This window comes from Bombina bombina, chromosome 11 (assembly GCF_027579735.1).
Source record: "Bombina bombina isolate aBomBom1 chromosome 11, aBomBom1.pri, whole genome shotgun sequence".
Taxonomy (NCBI): domain Eukaryota; kingdom Metazoa; phylum Chordata; class Amphibia; order Anura; family Bombinatoridae; genus Bombina; species Bombina bombina.
This window is the reverse complement of record NC_069509.1, coordinates 109142362-109160335: the sequence shown is the minus strand read 5'-3', so window position 1 is coordinate 109160335 and position 17974 is coordinate 109142362. Positions and strand designations below refer to the sequence as shown.

The 17974-nt window shown below is 40.8% G+C and overlaps 1 protein-coding gene across 1 annotated transcript in view; it reads right to left on the bottom strand.

Annotated features, from left to right (window-relative positions):
- Positions 1–17974, bottom strand: part of PRKAR1B (protein kinase cAMP-dependent type I regulatory subunit beta) — an 807144-nt gene that overhangs the window by 363873 nt on the left and 425297 nt on the right. Inside the window, exon 5 of the mRNA XM_053695126.1 lies at positions 8695–8756. Coding sequence (XP_053551101.1) covers positions 8695–8756 — 62 coding nt within the window. The remainder of the gene's footprint in view (positions 1–8694; positions 8757–17974) is intronic.

Here is a 17974-nt window from a genome sequence, read left to right as displayed (position 1 = left end):
CTTAGTAGCTGCTAAGTAAAATTTGAGAGCACGAACTACATCCAAGTTGTGCAACAAACGTTCCTTCTTTGAAACTGGTTAGGACACAAAGAAGGCACAACTATCTCCTGGTTAATGTTTTTGTTAGAAACAACTTTTGGAAGAAAACCAGGTTTAGTACGCAAAACCACCTTATCTGCATGGAACTCCAGATAAGGAGAAGAACACTGCAGAGCAGATAATTCTGAAACTCTTCTAGCAGAAGAAATTGCAACCAAAAACAAAACTTTCCAAGATAATAACTTAATATCAACGGAATGTAAGGGTTCAAACGGAACCCCCTGAAGAACTGAAAGAACTAGGTTGAGACTCCAAGGAGGAGTCAAAATTTTGTAAACAGGCTTGATTCTAACCAGAGCCTGAACAAAGGCTAGAACATCTGGCACAGCTGCCAGCTTTTTGTGAAGTAACACAGACAAGGCAGAAATCTGTCCCATCAAGGAACTTGCAGATAATCCTTTTTCCAATCCTTCTCGAAGGAAGGATAGACTCTTAGGAATCTTAACCTTGTCCCAAGGGAATCCTGCAGATTCACACCAACAGATATACCAAATTATGTGGTAATTTTTCTGGTTACAGGCTTTCAGGCCTGAACAAGAGTATTAATAACAGAATCTGAGAACCCTCGCTTTGATAAGATCAAGCGTTCAATCTCCAAGCAGTCAGCTGGAGTGGGTCGAACGGACCTAGAACAAGAAGGTCTCGTCTCAAAGGTAGCTTCCATGGTGGAGCCGATGACATATTCACCAGATCTGCATACCAAGTCCTGCGTGGCCACGCAGGAGCTATCAAAATCACCGACGCCCTCTCCTGATTGATCCTGGCTACCAGCCTGGGGATGAGAGGAAACGGCGGGAACACATAAGCTAGTTTGAAGGTCCAAGGTGCTACTAGTGCATCCACTAGAGCCGCCTTGGGATCCCTGGATCTGTACCCGTAGTAAGGAACTCTGAAGTTCTGACGAGAGGCCATCAGATCCATGTCTGGAATGCCCCACGGTTGAGTGACTTGGGCAAAGATTTCCGGATGGAGTTCCCACTCCCCCGGATGCAATGTCTGACGACTCAGAAAATCCGCTTCCCAATTTTCCACTCCTGGGATGTGGATAGCAGACAGGTGGCAGGAGTGAGACTCCGCCTATAGAATGATTTTGGTCACTTCTTCCATCGCTAGGGAACTCCTTGTTCCCCCCTGATGGTTGATGAATGAACTTGGCCCTCGCTAGCTGAGGCCAAGCTTTGAGAGCATTGAATATCGCTCTCAGTTCCAGAATATTTATCGGTAGAAGAGATTCTACCCGAGACCAAAGACCCTGAGCTTTCAGGGATCCCCAGACCGCGCCCCAGCCCATCAGACTGGCGTCGGTCGTGACAATGACCCACTCTGGTCTGCGGAAGGTCATCCCTTGTGACAGGTTGTCCAGGGACAGCCACCAACGGAATGAGTCTCTGGTCCTCTGATTTACTTGTATCTTCGGAGACAAGTCTGAATAGTCCCCATTCCACTGACTGAGCATGAACAGTTGTAATGGTCTTAGATGAATGCGCACAAAAGGAACTATGTCCATTGCCGCTACCATCAAACCTATCACTTCCATGCACTGCGCTATGGAAGGAAGAGGAACGGAATGAAGTATCCGACAAGAGTCTAGAAGTTTTGTTTTTCTGGCTTCTGTCAGAAAAATCCTCATTTCTAAGGAGTCTATTATAGTTCCCAAGAAGGGAACCCTCGTTGACGGAGATAGAGAACTCTTTTCCACGTTCACTTTCCATCCGTGAGATCTGAGAAAGGCCAGGACAATGTCCGTGCGAGCCTTTACTTGAGGAAGGGACGACGCTCGATCAGAATGTCGTCCAAGTAAGGTACTACAGCAATGCCCCTTGGTCTTAGCACCGCCAGAAGGGACCCTAGTACCTATGAGAAAATCCTAGGAGCAGTGGCTAATCCGAAAGAAAACGCCACAAACTGGAAATGCTTGTCCAGGAATGCAAACCTTAGGAACCGATGATGTTCCTTGTGGATAGGAATATGTAGATACGCATCCTTGAAATCCACCTTGGTCATGAATTGACCTTCCTGGATGGAAGGAAGAAGTGTTCGAATGGTTTCCATCTTGAACGATGGAACCTTGAGAAACTTGTTCAAGATCTTGAGATCTAAGATTGGTCTGAACGTTCCCTCTTTTTTGGGAACTATGAACAGATTGGAATAGAACCCCATCCCTTGTTCTCCTAATGGAACAGGATGAATCACTCCCATTTTTAGCAGGTCTTCTACCCAATGTAAGAATGCCTGTCTTCTTATGTGGTCTGAAGACAACTGAGACCTGTGGAACCTCCCCCTTGGAGGAAGCCCCTTGAACTCCAGAGAATAACCTTGGGAGACTATTTCTAGCGCCCAAGGATCCAGAACATCTCTTGCCCCAGCCTGAGCGAAGAGAGAGAGTCTGCCCCCCACCAGATCCGGTCCCGGATCGGGGGCCCGCATTTCATGCTGTCTTGGTAGCAGTGGCAGGTTTCCTGGCCTGCTTTCCTTTGTTCCAGCCTTGCATAGGTCTCCAGGCTGGATTGGCTTGAGAAGTATTACCTTCCTGCTTAGAGGACGTAGCCCTTGGGGCTGATCCGTTTCTGCGAAAGGGACGAAACTTAGGTTTATTTTTGGTCTTGAAAAGACCTATCCTGAGGAAGGGCGTGGCCCTTGCCCCCAGTGATATCAGAGATAATCTCTTTCAAGTCAGGGCCAAAGAGTGTTTTCCCCTTGAAAGGAATGTCAAGCAATTTGTTCTTGGAAGACGCATCCGCTGCCCAAGATTTTAACCAAAGCGCTCTGCGCCACAATAGCAAACCCAGAATTTTTTCGCCGCTAACCTAGCCAATTGCAAGGTGGCGTCTAGGGTGAAAGAATTAGCCAATTTAAGAGCACGAATTCTGTCCATAATCTCCTCATAAGAAGAAGAATTACTAATAATCGCCTTTCCTAGCTCATCAAACTAGAAACACGCGGCTGCAGTGACAGGGACAATGCATGCAATTGGTTGTAGAAGGGAACTTCGCTGAACAAACATCTTTAGCAGACCTTCTAATTTTTTATCCATAGGATCTTGGAAAGCACAACTATCTTCTATGGGTATAGTGGCGCGCTTGTGTAGAGTAGAAACCGCCCCCTCGACCTTGGGGACTGTCTGCCATCAGTCCTTTCTGGGGTCGACTATAGGAAAACAATTTTATAAATATGGGGGGAGGTACTAAAGGTATACCGGGCCTGTCCCATTCTTTACTAACAATGTACGCCACCCGCTTGGATATAGGAAAAGCTTCGGGGGGCCCCGGGGCCTCTAAGAACTTTTCCATTTTACATAGTGGTTCTGGAATGACCAGATAATCACAATCATCCAAATTGGATAACACCTCCTTAAGCAGAGCGCGGAGATGTTCCAACTTAAATTTAAAATTAATCACATCAGGTTCAGCTTGTTGAGAAATGTTTCCTGAATCTGAAATTTCTCCCTCAGACAAAACCTCCCTGGCCCCCTCAGACTGGTGTAGGGGCCCTTCAGAAACCATATCATCAGCGTTCTCATGCTCTACAGAATTTTCTAAAACAGAGCAGTCGCGCTTTCGCTGATAAGTGGGCATATTGGCTAAAATGTTTTTGATAGAATTATCCATTACAGCCGTTAAATGTTGCATAGTAAGGAGTATTGGCGCACTAGATGTACTAGGGGCCTCCTGTATGGGCAAGACTGGTGTAGACGAAGTAGGGGATGATGCAGTACCATGCTTACTCCCCTCACTTGAGGAATCATCTTGGGCATCATTTTTACTAAATTTTTTTTATGACATAAAATACATATAGTTAAATGAGAAGGAACCTTGGTTTCCCCACAGTCAGAACACAATCTATCTGGTAGTTCAGACATGTTAAACAGGCATAAACTTGATAACAAAGCACAAAAAACGTTTTAAAATAAAACCGTTACTGTCACTTTAAATTTTAAACTAAACACACTTTATTACTGCAATTGCGAAAAAGTATGAAGGAATTGTTCAAAATTCACCAAAATTTCACCACAGTGTCTTAAAGCCTTAAAAGTATTGCACACCGAATTTGGAAGCTTTAACCCTTAAAATAACGGAACCGGAGCCGTTTTTATATTTAACCCCTTTACAGTCCCTGGAATCTGCTTTGCTGAGACCCAACCAAGCCCAAAGGGGAATACGATACCAAATGATGCCTTCAGAAAGACTTTTCTATGTATCAGAGCTCCACACACATGCAGCTGCATGCCATGCTGTCCTCAAAAACAAGTGCGCCATACCGGCGCGAAAATGAGGCTCTGACTATGATTAGGGAAAGCCCCTAAAGAATAAGGTGTCAAAAACAGTGCCTGCCGATATAATCATATCAAAATACCCAGAATAAATGATTCCTCAAGGCTAAATATGTGTTAATAATGAATCGATTTAGCCCAGAAAAAGTCTACAGTCTTAATAAGCCCTTGTGAAGCCCTTATTTACTATCTTAATAAAAATGGCTTACCGGATCCCATAGGGAAAATGACAGCTTCCAGCATTACATCGTCTTGTTAGAATGTGTCATACCTCAAGCAGTAAGAGACTGCACACTGTTCCCCCAACTGAAGTTAATTGCTCTCAACAGTCCTGTGTGGAACAGCCATGGATTTTAGTTACGGTGCTAAAATCATTTTCCTCATACAAACAGAAATCTTCATCTCTTTTCTGTTTCTGAGTAAATAGTACATACCAGCACTATTTTAAAATAACAAACTCTTGATTGAATAATAAAAACTACAGTTAAACACTAAAAAACTCTAAGCCATCTCCGTGGAGATGTTGCCTGTACAACGGCAAAGAGAATGACTGGGGTAGGCGGAGCCTAGGAGGGATCATGTGACCAGCTTTGCTGGGCTCTTTGCCATTTCCTGTTGGGGAAGAGAATATCCCACAAGTAAGGATGACGCCGTGGACCGGACACACCTATGTTGGAGAAACATATCATTTTAAACAACTTTCCAATTTACTTCTATTATAAAATTTTCTTAGTTTTTCTTGTTATCCATTGCTGAAGGGACAGCATTACACTACTGACAGGAAGCTGTAAATATCTATTTAGCCAATCACAAGAGACAAATGTGTGCAGGCACCAATTAGCAGCAGCTCCCACTAGTGTATGATATGTGCGTATTCATTTTTTTAACAATGGATACTAAGAGAACGAAGAAAATAGAAGTGAATTTAAAAGTGTCTTAAAATGACGTGCTCTATCTGAATAATGCAAGTTTAATTTTGACTTTCCTATCCCTTTAATTATTATCAAATGTGACCACATTTCTTGCAATTTAACTTTGAACATTGTGGGCTTTCTAATTCTGAGAATTGGAAGTGCACAATGCAGTCTTCACAAGCCTAACCCTGAAATATATATGTTCAAGACTGGCTTCAACAGAGGTGATAGTATATTATACTACAAAACAATGTACGTTTTACTAATACATTAACAGTAGCAAATCTTATCTACTTCAGTAATTAGACCAGATTGACTCCTCAAAAAAAGCAAGCAACAAGGGGGGTTTGGCTATTAAAAAACAACTGCAGGGGGGGCGGGGCTGGCCGCCTAAGGAAATGGCAGCATGTTAGGAGAGCTGCTGATAGATGCCCTGAATTCTTCAGGTTTATATAGTTACAAAGGCCGGACACAAGTCATCCAGGTTGGCAGGATCCCTCAACCACACTAGTGCAACATTGCAGGTGGAAAACCGGAGCTCACAACACCCGTGAATGCCCCTCCTGGGACCTGGTCAGATCGCAACGATAAATTTAGGTCCCGGCTTCACTGCGGCCTATTTCGGCACCTTCCCTAAAACGGACTAACAGACCCACCAGTGTTACAAAGTGCAAGCCTGGATAGCTAGCCGCTATGAGATATGAGCTTATGCCCCAACACCAAGCAGCGGATATAAGCTGGCCCAGAAAGAGAACGTCTCTGCATCGAGACCCTGGCTTGCGTGCAGCCTGCATTACAGTTCATTAAGCGAATGCTGTGACGCAGGGAAATCCGCTGACATGTAAAGACATCAACTGACCATCTTTCCAGGGAATAATACTATTACCCCAAGCTTCTATGGTTTAATAGGAGTGATCTGAGAATTGGCAATAGCCTGTGTGATAACTAACTGCGTATATGCACCTTCCCCTGTTAAAGGGATTATAATTTCCTCACTCCTGGGGGTCATTTAAATATCTGGTGGGTCTGCCAGACTGGTCACAAATACACAACTTATTTTAGGAGAACCCCCAAGCAATCTTTAAACCCCAGAGGCAGCATACTTGCTATTGGAGCATCAGATTTAGATATGGAGGGGGACTTTTCCACCACGATACTGGCACTATTTACTGAGTATGGGCAGCGTATACTTAATAGATTGGACAGTCTAATAAATATTGTAGAAGCCGACCACATAACAGAGCAGCATGTTGATCTGGCTAAGGAAGGAGAGACAGTTCCTAGTGTGCATTTTGACACTGTGCAGCTGAGTGGGAGGGATGCTCCAACTGCGCTTGTTGTACCCAAAATTAAGCAAATGCAGGTTGGGCCTGTGAATATGAGTTCCAGCATAGCTGGTGGACCTCTGGTCCTATGGGACTGCAACCTACAGTTATCTGAAAACAGAGTTTATGTGGCCAGAGAACTCCTATCCTGGAGATTTGAGATGCTGGAAGTCACTCTCTTTGTTTCACTATGGAGTGATCTCAATGCCACAGTGGAGATTTTTTGGAACATTGATCTGACATCAGAGGGGGCCAGCCCAAATCCGAGAGTTGGAGTGGGATAAGAACACTGTCCGGTAGCTTAGTGCCGACACTGTATTTGCAATGCGGTGTCTACCTGAGTCATGTTTAAGATATTCCCAAATTCTTTACTTGGACTGGCTACTATGATGATGCTATGATGGTATCTGATGTCTTACTTAGCCCTAGTTAATATTCATATTATCTCCTATACAATTGGGAATGGACGAATATATCTCCAAATATGACTAGCTTAGAGATTGTGCTTGAGATGTTCATATACCCCTATATTGTCATTAAGCTCTTAAGTTGGAGGGTTATGTTGGACGTGATCCAGTGTGAAGCTCCGGAGATTCAGGTGGTTTATAAGGAGATTCTTTACCAAATTCAGTTAAATACCCCTGGTTACCCATTCCCTCAATGATAGTTTCAGGTCCTCTAGGTTATAATGTGCAACAGAGAAGGGGGTGGGCACAGCTTATTGAAGAGTACTATATATGGAATATTCCCGGGTGTTGACTCTGTAATCTTGTCGTAACCCACCATCTGGCCGTATACACTAGTTTTCAATCTCATGCTTATTATGCAAATATATGTGTAGTAACTCAGGAGCGTACTAATTGGTGCAATTGAGTCACCTCCCTCTATGTGAATTCTTGGCAGGGTAAAGTATAAGGTTTATATACTGTATACAAGCTTATTTGGTTCTACGTGTGAATGTAACCAGTCCAACCTTCAATTTCACAATTTACCATATTTCTTTATGACAAAAATTATTCCATAGTCTCATGGTGCCCCTTCCCATCCCTGCATCCCCTCCTGATAGAGTGGGGGTCATTTGCTCTGGCTGTCCCCCCGCCCCCCCCACCTCCTCTTTTATGCGGCAAGGGATAAATAGTTTATCCTCCGCATCATTTTTGGCAGAGTTTGGTAGTCCCTGTTCATAGAGTCTAAGTTCAAGTTTGTCCTTCTATAAGTGTAAATAGGCTCTCCGGACCTATTATGGTAATAATTATGTGTTTAATGTTATGTATTCTGTTGCTTACAGACTCTGTGCTCACGTACCTCTAATATGTTGGTCAGACGATAGGAAGATTTCTTGTGCCTAATAACCATACTACTGTCTCTTTTGTTTGTTCTCTTTTATGTAATTTCAAGATACTGCAAAAAGTATATTATTCATGGTAGAGTTGTCTGAGCTTAATCCCTTACTAATTATTGTTTGACTGTAAGTAAATGGTATTATTGTATTAATGATGTGTCTTCAACTATACCTAAGTTGTCATATCCCTTGGGGGGATCTCTGTCGCATTGAGGACACTATGTAGATATAGCAATAAAATGAGGCATAATGTTGAGGGGTAACACTTTGACCCGGCTAGATGAGAGGTGACTCCCTATTAGTTGAAGAACTGATCTATGTATCCAATGCCTCTTGCACTATTGTGTTTGTGATGTTGCCCTTCAATTTGTAACGGTTTTATGAGCGTTTTGATTACCTCAATAAAAATATTTAAAAAAAAAACAAAAAAACAACTGCAGCAAAAATGTTAAATATTTGTGTAAGGCCAAAGGGATCAATATTCAAATGTAACAGTTGAATGTTATATTTGTACATTCAAATGTTACATTTAATATTCAAAGGCAACATCTGATATACTGGGGATATGGTCAAGTAAAATAAAATTCAAAATTTAAAATACAACATATTTCAGTTTTAATGTCTAAAATGTAGATCAGTAACATTTCTGTGGCTAACAAGAGGCATTATCGGGTATACTGAGGTAAAGGCGAAAGAATAAACCATTTTCTGTATAAATGAAAATGAATATAATTACATTCTTACCTTGCTGAATAACGGTCTCACCAGCAATATGTGTGACAGGAAACATGGCATCGAATATATCGCTATAGGAAAAATACACAGAGTCAGTGATCTATTATTTACTTTAACAATCAATATAGTAGATACGATAACCAGGAATTAACATGAATTTATTTATGAATTTATGTTTCATTAGTACAATAGAAACTGGTTGGATTAAACCATCAATATGAAGTAATAAGAGAAAACATTATAATCAAAAAGATGCAGTTATTGTCTCATACAATCTAATTCCTTTGCTCATGTTGTAAACTGAGCTGTACAGAAGACGTTATGAGAAAAATATTTTATTATTATCACGGTCTTTAGAAAACCTTTAAAATGCATTATTATAAATAATTCACAAGTCTCCATCATAAAGGGACAGTTCCCTGTAAAAATGTATACCCTTTAGTTTATTCCTAATGATCTATTTTTTCTGCTGGAGTGTATTAAATTGTTTACAAATAGCAACTTTACTTTTATTTTGTCATCTGAAATTTACCTGTTGAAACCGCCACCTATACTGACAATTTTTAATACTGCAATATTTGCTATTGGAATGCTATGTTATCAAGAGATAACAGCAGAAATCAACATCCCAGATGGGGTGGAAAAGAGAGTCCAGCCCATTTGAAAGGGTGTTCCTGCAGCTGCTCTGAATACAGTATACTCTTATCAGCTGCTTGGATGAGATAACTGCTCTTTCACTTAAGTGCCATGTTATTAATGCACGTAAAATGTTATATCTCTTTTTATTGTAATTAATCATATGACCATTATTTTTGTGTTAATGATTGGGAAGGGTTCATCTCTTTTATGTCTGCAGTTTTCTATATTGTTAAAGGGACAGTCAAGTCCAAAAAAAACTTTCATGATTTAAATAGGGCATGCAATTTTAAACAACTTCCCAATTTACTTTTATCACCAATTTTGCTTTGTTCTCTTGGTATTCTTAGTTGAAAGCTAAACCTAGGAGGTTCATATGCTAATTTCTTAGACCTTGAAGACTGCCTCTAATCTGAATACATTTTGACCACTAGAGGGCATTAGTTCACATGTTTCATATAGATAACATTGAGCTCATGCACGTAAAGTGACCTAGGAGTGAGAACTGATTGGCTAAACTGCATGTCTGTCAAAAGAACTGAAATAAGGGGACAGTCAGCAGAGGCTTAGCAGCTTCATCTCTGTAACGTTGCTTCCCATTCCCACCTTTCCTATGTTGTTCAATGTCATAGGAAATTGTTCCTAAGTGCTCTCATGTGCCACTTTCATGTTGTTATTTTTATTAAAAGGACAAATTAAATACAGTAGAATTGCTCAATCAACAAATGCATAATAAAAACAGAACACAACACTTATCTGAGCCCCCAGCTTCTACTGAGCATGTGCAAAAAACAGTATACACATATATGCATTTTGTGTTCAGCTGACACCTGTACTGACTTCTATTGCATTGTCTATGTATTGTGTATTAGTCAATTATACAATTTTACTGTATTTCGTGGTCCTTTAACGTTGTTAATGACGTGTCTGCATTTAAATATAAAACATTTAAATGGGGGCATTTTTGTGTTATTATTTTTTCTTGTCTATCTCAGTACTGACATTTGATTATTATACTAATTCTATTTCGGTAAGGACTTGCTAAAAAAGAAGACAGGTCTGAGAGATAAGCTTGTAAAAGAAAAAACTGTTTATAAATTGCAAAAATTCTTGGCATATTTTATCCAGATTGTAAAGGTTAATTGTACAGAGTAATGCCCAGGCTTAATTGAGAAAGTCTGTAACTGTAATCCACCTTACACTGCTTAGTACATGGAGCCCATAGTCTCTTTTGCTGTGGCCAATTAGGGATAGATGTAAAAAACAACCCACGTTTTTATTTGTTGTCTGAGGACTAAAGCCCAGATTGGCTTCTCCAAATAAGACACATAGGGGCCGAATGGCCCCTGATGCCCCTGTTTTCGCGCGAGCCTTCAGGCTTCCCGGAAACAGCAGTTAAGAAGCATCGGTCTTAAGACTGCTGCTCCGTAACTGGTCTGCCTGCTCTGAGCGGCGGACAGCAATCAACTCGATCGAATACGATCAGGTTGATTGACACCTCCTGCCAGCGGCCAATTGGACACAAATCTGCAGGGGGCAGCATTGCACAAACAGAGCGGATCATGTCAGACAGACCGATAATAAATCAGCCCCATGGTGGGAGTTTGACTATTGAAAAATAAATGCTGTTAAAAGGATATTAATTTGCTTTAAAATAGTTAAGACATGGCTGATATGTTATTCTATAGCAACAAAACAGAAATGTCTTGCAAATACAAGTTGTTTACTAAACACGTGAATTTGGTTTCACAAAACGAATATCCGAACAAATGTACCAACTAAATTTAAAGAAAACAAATACATACTGAAAAAATTCATCAGTATTTATTTGTTTCCTTTATATTGCCTTAGGGGTTAAAATACCTGGGCCGTGCTAATAGAAGTCTTAGCGCGTGCTTAACCTCCTATTAGCGCTGCCCTGGGCTCCACAGTGTGCTACACTTACCTATAGAGCGCTGGGAAGCTGTTCTAATCCCAACCCTTATTCAAAGAGCCAGGGCTGCGTTAATAGGAGGCTAAGCGCGTGCTAAACCTCCCATTAGTGCTGCCCTGGGCTCCACGTGCGCAACCCTTATTCACAGAGTCAGGGCCGTGTTAATAGGAGGCTAAGCGCTTGCTAAACCTCCCATTAGTGCTGCCCTGGGCTCCACGTGCGCAACCCTTATTCACAGAGTCAGGGCCGTGTTAATAGGAGGCTAAGCGCGTGCTAAACCTCCCATTAGTGCTGCCCTGGGCTCCACGTGCGCAACCCTTATTCACAGAGTCAGGGCCGTGTTAATAGGAGGCTAAGCGCGTGCTAAACCTCCCATTAGTGCTGCCCTGGGCTCCACGGTGCGCAACCCTTATTCACAGAGTCAGGGCCGTGTTAATAGGAGGCTAAGCGCGTGCTAAACCTCCCATTAGCGCTGCCCTGGACTCCACAGTGCGCAACCCTTATTCACAGAGTCAGGGCCGTGTTAATAGGAGGCTAAGCACTTGCTAAACCTCCTATTAGTGCTGCCCTGGGCTCCACGTGCGCAACCCTTATTCACAGAGTCAGGGCCGTGTTAATAGGAGGCTAAGCGCGTGCTAAACCTCCCATTAGTGCTGCCCTGGGCTCCACGTGTGCAACCCTTATTCACAGAGTCAGGGCCGTGTTAATAGGAGGCTAAGCGCGTGCTAAACCTCCCATTAGTGCTGCCCTGGGCTCCACGGTGCGCAACCCTTATTCACAGAGCCAGGGCCGTGTTAATAGGAGGCTAAGCGCGTGCTAAACCTCCCATTAGTGCTGCCCTGGGCTCCACGGTGCGCAACCCTTATTCACAGAGCCAGGGCTGCGTTAATAGGAGGCTAAGCGCGTGCTAAACCTCCCATTAGTGCTGCCCTGGGCTCCACGGTGCGCAACCCTTATTCACAGAGTCAGGGCCGTGTTAATAGGAGGCTAAGCGCGTGCTAAACCTCCCATTAGCGCTGCCCTGGACTCCACGGTGCGCAACCCTTATTCACAGAGTCAGGGCCGTGTTAATAGGAGGCTAAGCGCGTGCTAAACCTCCCATTAGTGCTGCCCTGGGCTCCACGTGCGCAACCCTTATTCACAGAGTCAGGGCCGTGTTAATAGGAGGCTAAGCGCGTGCTAAACCTCCCATTAGTGCTGCCCTGGGCTCCACGTGCGCAACCCTTATTCACAGAGTCAGGGCCGTGTTAATAGGAGGCTAAGCGCAGTGCTAAACCTCCCATTAGTGCTGCCCTGGGCTCCACGTGCGCAACCCTTATTCACAGAGTCAGGGCCGTGTTAATAGGAGGCTAAGCGCGTGCTAAACCTCCCATTAGTGCTGCCCTGGGCTCCACGGTGCGCAACCCTTATTCACAGAGTCAGGGCCGTGTTAATAGGAGGCTAAGCGCGTGCTAAACCTCCCATTAGCGCTGCCCTGGACTCCACGGTGCGCAACCCTTATTCACAGAGTCAGGGCCGTGTTAATAGGAGGCTAAGCGCGTGCTAAACCTCCCATTAGCGCTGCCCTGGACTCCACGGTGCGCAACCCTTATTCACAGAGTCAGGGCCGTGTTAATAGGAGGCTAAGCGCTTGCTAAACCTCCCATTAGTGCTGCCCTGGGCTCCACGTGCGCAACCCTTATTCACAGAGTCAGGGCCGTGTTAATAGGAGGCTAAGCGCGTGCTAAACCTCCCATTAGTGCTGCCCTGGGCTCCACGTGCGCAACCCTTATTCACAGAGTCAGGGCCGTGTTAATAGGAGGCTAAGCGCGTGCTAAACCTCCCATTAGCGCTGCCCTGGACTCCACGGTGCGCAACCCTTATTCACAGAATCAGGGCCGTGTTAATAGGAGGCTAAGCGCGTGCTAAACCTCCCATTAGCGCTGCCCTGGACTCCACGGTGTGCAACCCTTATTCACAGAGTCAGGGCCGTGTTAATAGGAGGCTAAGCGCGTGCTAAACCTCCCATTAGTGCTGCCCTGGGCTCCACGTGCGCAACCCTTATTCACAGAGTCAGGGCCGTGTTAATAGGAGGCTAAGCACTTGCTAAACCTCCTATTAGCGCGGCCTGGTGCTCTTTTAAGAAGTGCCAGGATTACGGCGGCTCTCCAGCATGCTAGAGGTAAGTATAAGTAAGGCTACAGGTTAGCTTTTTCACCTGTAACAAAGGAATAGTTACATTTGTTTAACAAAAATTAATATAAATGTTCCACAAATATAAAGTATTCTTTTTTTTTTTTTTTTTAAACAAAACAAAAACTGAATAACACAGAACCCAAATATTTGGAAAATTAATTTTTTTGAATATCTGGTCCGAAAGATTCGTCCGAACCAAATTTTTCACCCGTGCACACGGTTTACTGTCCCATTCTGATATTAATATTAAATATATTATTAGCGGAAGTGAAACACAATTTTCAGTAGTAAATGAATTTATTTTACAATAACATTTTATTTTCCATTTTTAAACAATTTAGGGGTATTCATTTTTAAGTTGAATTTAAAGGGCCAGTGAAGTAAAAATTAAACATTCATTATTCAGATAGAGCATTCAGCTTTAAACAACTTTTCAAATTATGTCTATTATCATATTTGCTTTGTTCTATTAGTATCCTTTGTTGAAGAGTAAACCTTGGTGAGCTCTTAGGGTCTCAGGAGCGTGCATGTGTCTTTAAAACTTTATAGCAGCAGTGTTTGCAACTTTGTATAACATTGCTACAAACTGCTGCCATAGAGTGCTAAAGATACGTACACACTCCTGAAGTTATATGAGCCTACCTAGGTTTACTTTTCAACAAAGGATGCCATAAGAACAAAGCAAGTTTGATAATAGAAGTAAATGGGAAAATTGTTTAAACTCGTTCTATCTGAATCAGGAAAGTTTGATATTGACTTTACTGTCACTTTAAGTAATGGTCTAACAATATGTTGGCCATTTGACGATCTCCTATACAGTTTTATGATGATGGAGTCACCCCAGCCTGCGGTGGAGAGTGAAACAGCACAATTTACTGAGGTATTTTACAAAAAAGGTGTGCACAATAAATAATTACTGCATATTGAAATGTTGTTTTATTGTTCTTAATTAAACCTTTTTCGAGGCGATTAAAATGTAGAAATGAATGTCCCTTTAATCAGCAACATTACCCTATTGCGGTTTTTCCTTTTATGTTTTACTTTTGGAAACTATAGGGGGATTCTGAGCCAAAAGGAATAATCCTGACCTGTTAATCCTCAATATTGTTCTTACTCCTGAGAGCAGGGCCAACTCCTTTGAATGTGAGTGGTTTCCTTTGAATTATTATCAGATGATTACGTGCTTTGCTTTATTATAGTAGGTGTTTCTATCTCTTAACATTCACCAAAGCACCAAGTAGAAGTTGCTGGGAATCACCGCTGGTCCTAAGCTTTAACTATTGTATTTTGTATTATATTTTTTGTATTATTTTGTTTAATATTTTGTTTGATATTTTTTTGTATTATTTTATTATATTTTGTATGATATTTTTTGCAGTATTTTGTAATATATTTATGTATTTTGTTTTACATTTTGTATTATATTTTGTATGATATTTTTGTAGTATTTTATACTTGGCTGTTTTTTCCCATATTTTCAAAACTGAATGCACAGTTGGAGCTATTTAAAATTATAAAACTGACAACATCAAATTCAAGGTATTCACAGGGCTGTTTATGGGTATCAGATTTGATTTGTCATTTTTGAGAAATGCTTGTGGCCTTATTGATTATGAAATGTGACAAATGCTTGCTCATGAAAGTTTGGCTCAACAAATCCAGGAGCCAGGGATAGAATTCTGGGAGCCAGTGGCTCCCTGGCTCCTGGATTTGTTGAGCCACTGGCTCCCATAATTCTATCCCTGTCTCCTAAATTTTTGGGTTAATCTCCATATATCTATATACAAATACTACTGTCTGGCTCCTAAAAGTATGTGTGGCTCCTAAATTTTCTTACTGGCTCCTAACTTTTAAACAGATTTGTTGAGCACACACTCATGCATGCAAGGGTTTAAACAAATCAATATAGTTTACAAGTTGGGGGAAGAAAATGTCCTAGTCCATTGTAATTTCTTTATAGTATCAGATTAGTGGACTAATGGAAAATTTCCTGCCCTGTTTATTTATGTTTATACACACATGTACACGGAAATTCAAATTTCCACTATATTTAACATTGAGGGGTCTAGTAATTTTACTATATATATATATATATATATATATATATATATATATATATAGATAGATAGATAGATAGATATATATATATATATATATATATATATATTTATACATACATATACAAACACACACAAACATTCATTTATGTTTATATAAGGGTGGGCACCATGCTTAGCCATCAAATGTAATTTCTTACTAGTCCAAAATTAGATTACACACACACATACATATATATATATATATATATATATATATATATATATATATATATATATATATATATAAAAATCAATGTAAATATTTGCATAGGAAATTAGCACATCTAGGGAAGTATCCCCGCTTGCTTTTCTATACTTGCCTAGATGTGCTAATTTCCTATGCAAATATTTACATTGATTTAATTTTGAGACATGGAGGATTTTAATTTCAGTTTTTTATCTCCCCCCATAATTTTAATGATTTTTGGTTCATATATATATATATATATATATATATATATATATATATATATATATAGCTAGAAATATAGACATATTTATTTACTTATTTAGAATGCCATGTTTGAAACGACTTCCCTTGAATACCTTCTTGCAATAGAATGTAATTATCAACTTGCAACATACCATCTCTGTGGGAAAACAGAGGGATGTGGAGATGTGGGAGTGAAGAATAATCTTTATATACTCGTGTAATCTCAGAAATACAGAGAGCATGAACAATTACCAGACTTGCTTAATGTTCTCTTTGCAGTCACAGTACTTAGGCTTGTAAAACAAGGTAATGGCTTTACATTGCAGGCTTTAATTAAAAAATATGTGGGGTGAGAGTTTATCCTTTCTCCCTCTTATTCTGACAAATCAAACTTGCTTCTGGTTTGTGTATATATGCATATTCACGTGTATCTATGTGTATGTATATATATATATATATATATATATATATATATACATAAATACACACATGCACACATACATATATATATACATACACACACCTACATACACACACCTACATACACACACAAAATCCAAATCTAAAACTATTCAAATGCTAGGGTGTCCAGCTTAATCCATATATACAACTGTCTACCCTTGCAGTAGCAACACAGTGTGGGAGGCAGCACTCACTGGATTTATATATTAAAAGCCTAGTTAGTGCCCCCCCCCCCAAAGTGGTGTTACTGTGGGATGTATATATATATATATATATATATATATATATATATATATACATACATACATACACACACACACAGTAGTATGCAAAAGTTTAAGTCAGGTGTAAAAAAATGCTGTAAAGTAAGAAGGCCTTTAAAAATAAAATTGTTAAAGGGACATTATACACTGGATTTTTCTTTGCATAAATGTTTTGTAGATGATCCATTTATATAGCCCATCTGGGCATGTTATTGTAAAAATGTATAGTTTTGCTTATTTGTAAATAACATTGTGCTGATTTTCAGACTCCAAACCAAGCCCCAAAGTGTTATATGTATACTGTAGGCTTCAGACTGCTTTTATTTGTATAATGGATCTTTTCATATGCAGGGGAGGTTCTGCTATCAGCTCCTTTGGGACCTTCTATGTAAGTTTTTAAAAGGTTTTACACTGGATTTTTATATCAGTATCTGCGCATGTTCTTCTTTATAGTAGTGTCTATAACATGCGGTTAAATGAAAACTGGTGTATACTGCCCTTTAATAGTTTATTGTTTATCAGTTAACAAAATGCAAAGTGAGTTACCAGGATTATGTAGGCATATAGTTAAATGCATGAATAAACAAATATACCAGATAGGTGCTAATGATCATCAATTTAATATGTAGGTTGAAACACAATCAATAACTTCAACATAAACAGCTGTGTAGGAGGAATAAAACTTGGTGAGGAACAGCCAAACTCTGCTAACAAGGTTAGATTGCTGAAGACAGTGTAATGTCAAAAGTCATACACAATCACAACACTGAGTAAAGCACCGTGACAAAGGGTAGCTATACTGCATCAGCAAGGTCTCTCCAAGGCAAACAGGAGCAACAAAGAAACAAGCAACATTGAGTACTGTAGACACTAAGGCCTAGATTTGGAGTTTGGCGTTAGCCGTGAAAACCAGCGTTAGAGGCTCCTAACGCTGGTTTTAGGCTACCGCCGGTATTTGGAGTCAGTGATTAAAGGGTCTAACGCTCACTTTTCAGCCGCGACTTTTCCATACCGCAGATCCCCTTACGTCAATTGCGTATCCTATCTTTTCAATGGGATCTTTCTAACGCCGGTATTTAGAGTCGTTTCTGAAGTGAGCGTTAGAGCTCTAACGACAAAACTCCAGCCGCAGGAAAATAGCAGTAGTTAAGAGCTTTCTGGGCTAACGCCGGTTCATAAAGCTCTTAACTACTGTACCCTAAAGTACACTAACACCCATAAACTACCTATGTACCCCTAAACCGAGCTCCCCCCACATCGCCGCCACTCGATTAAAATTTTTTAACCC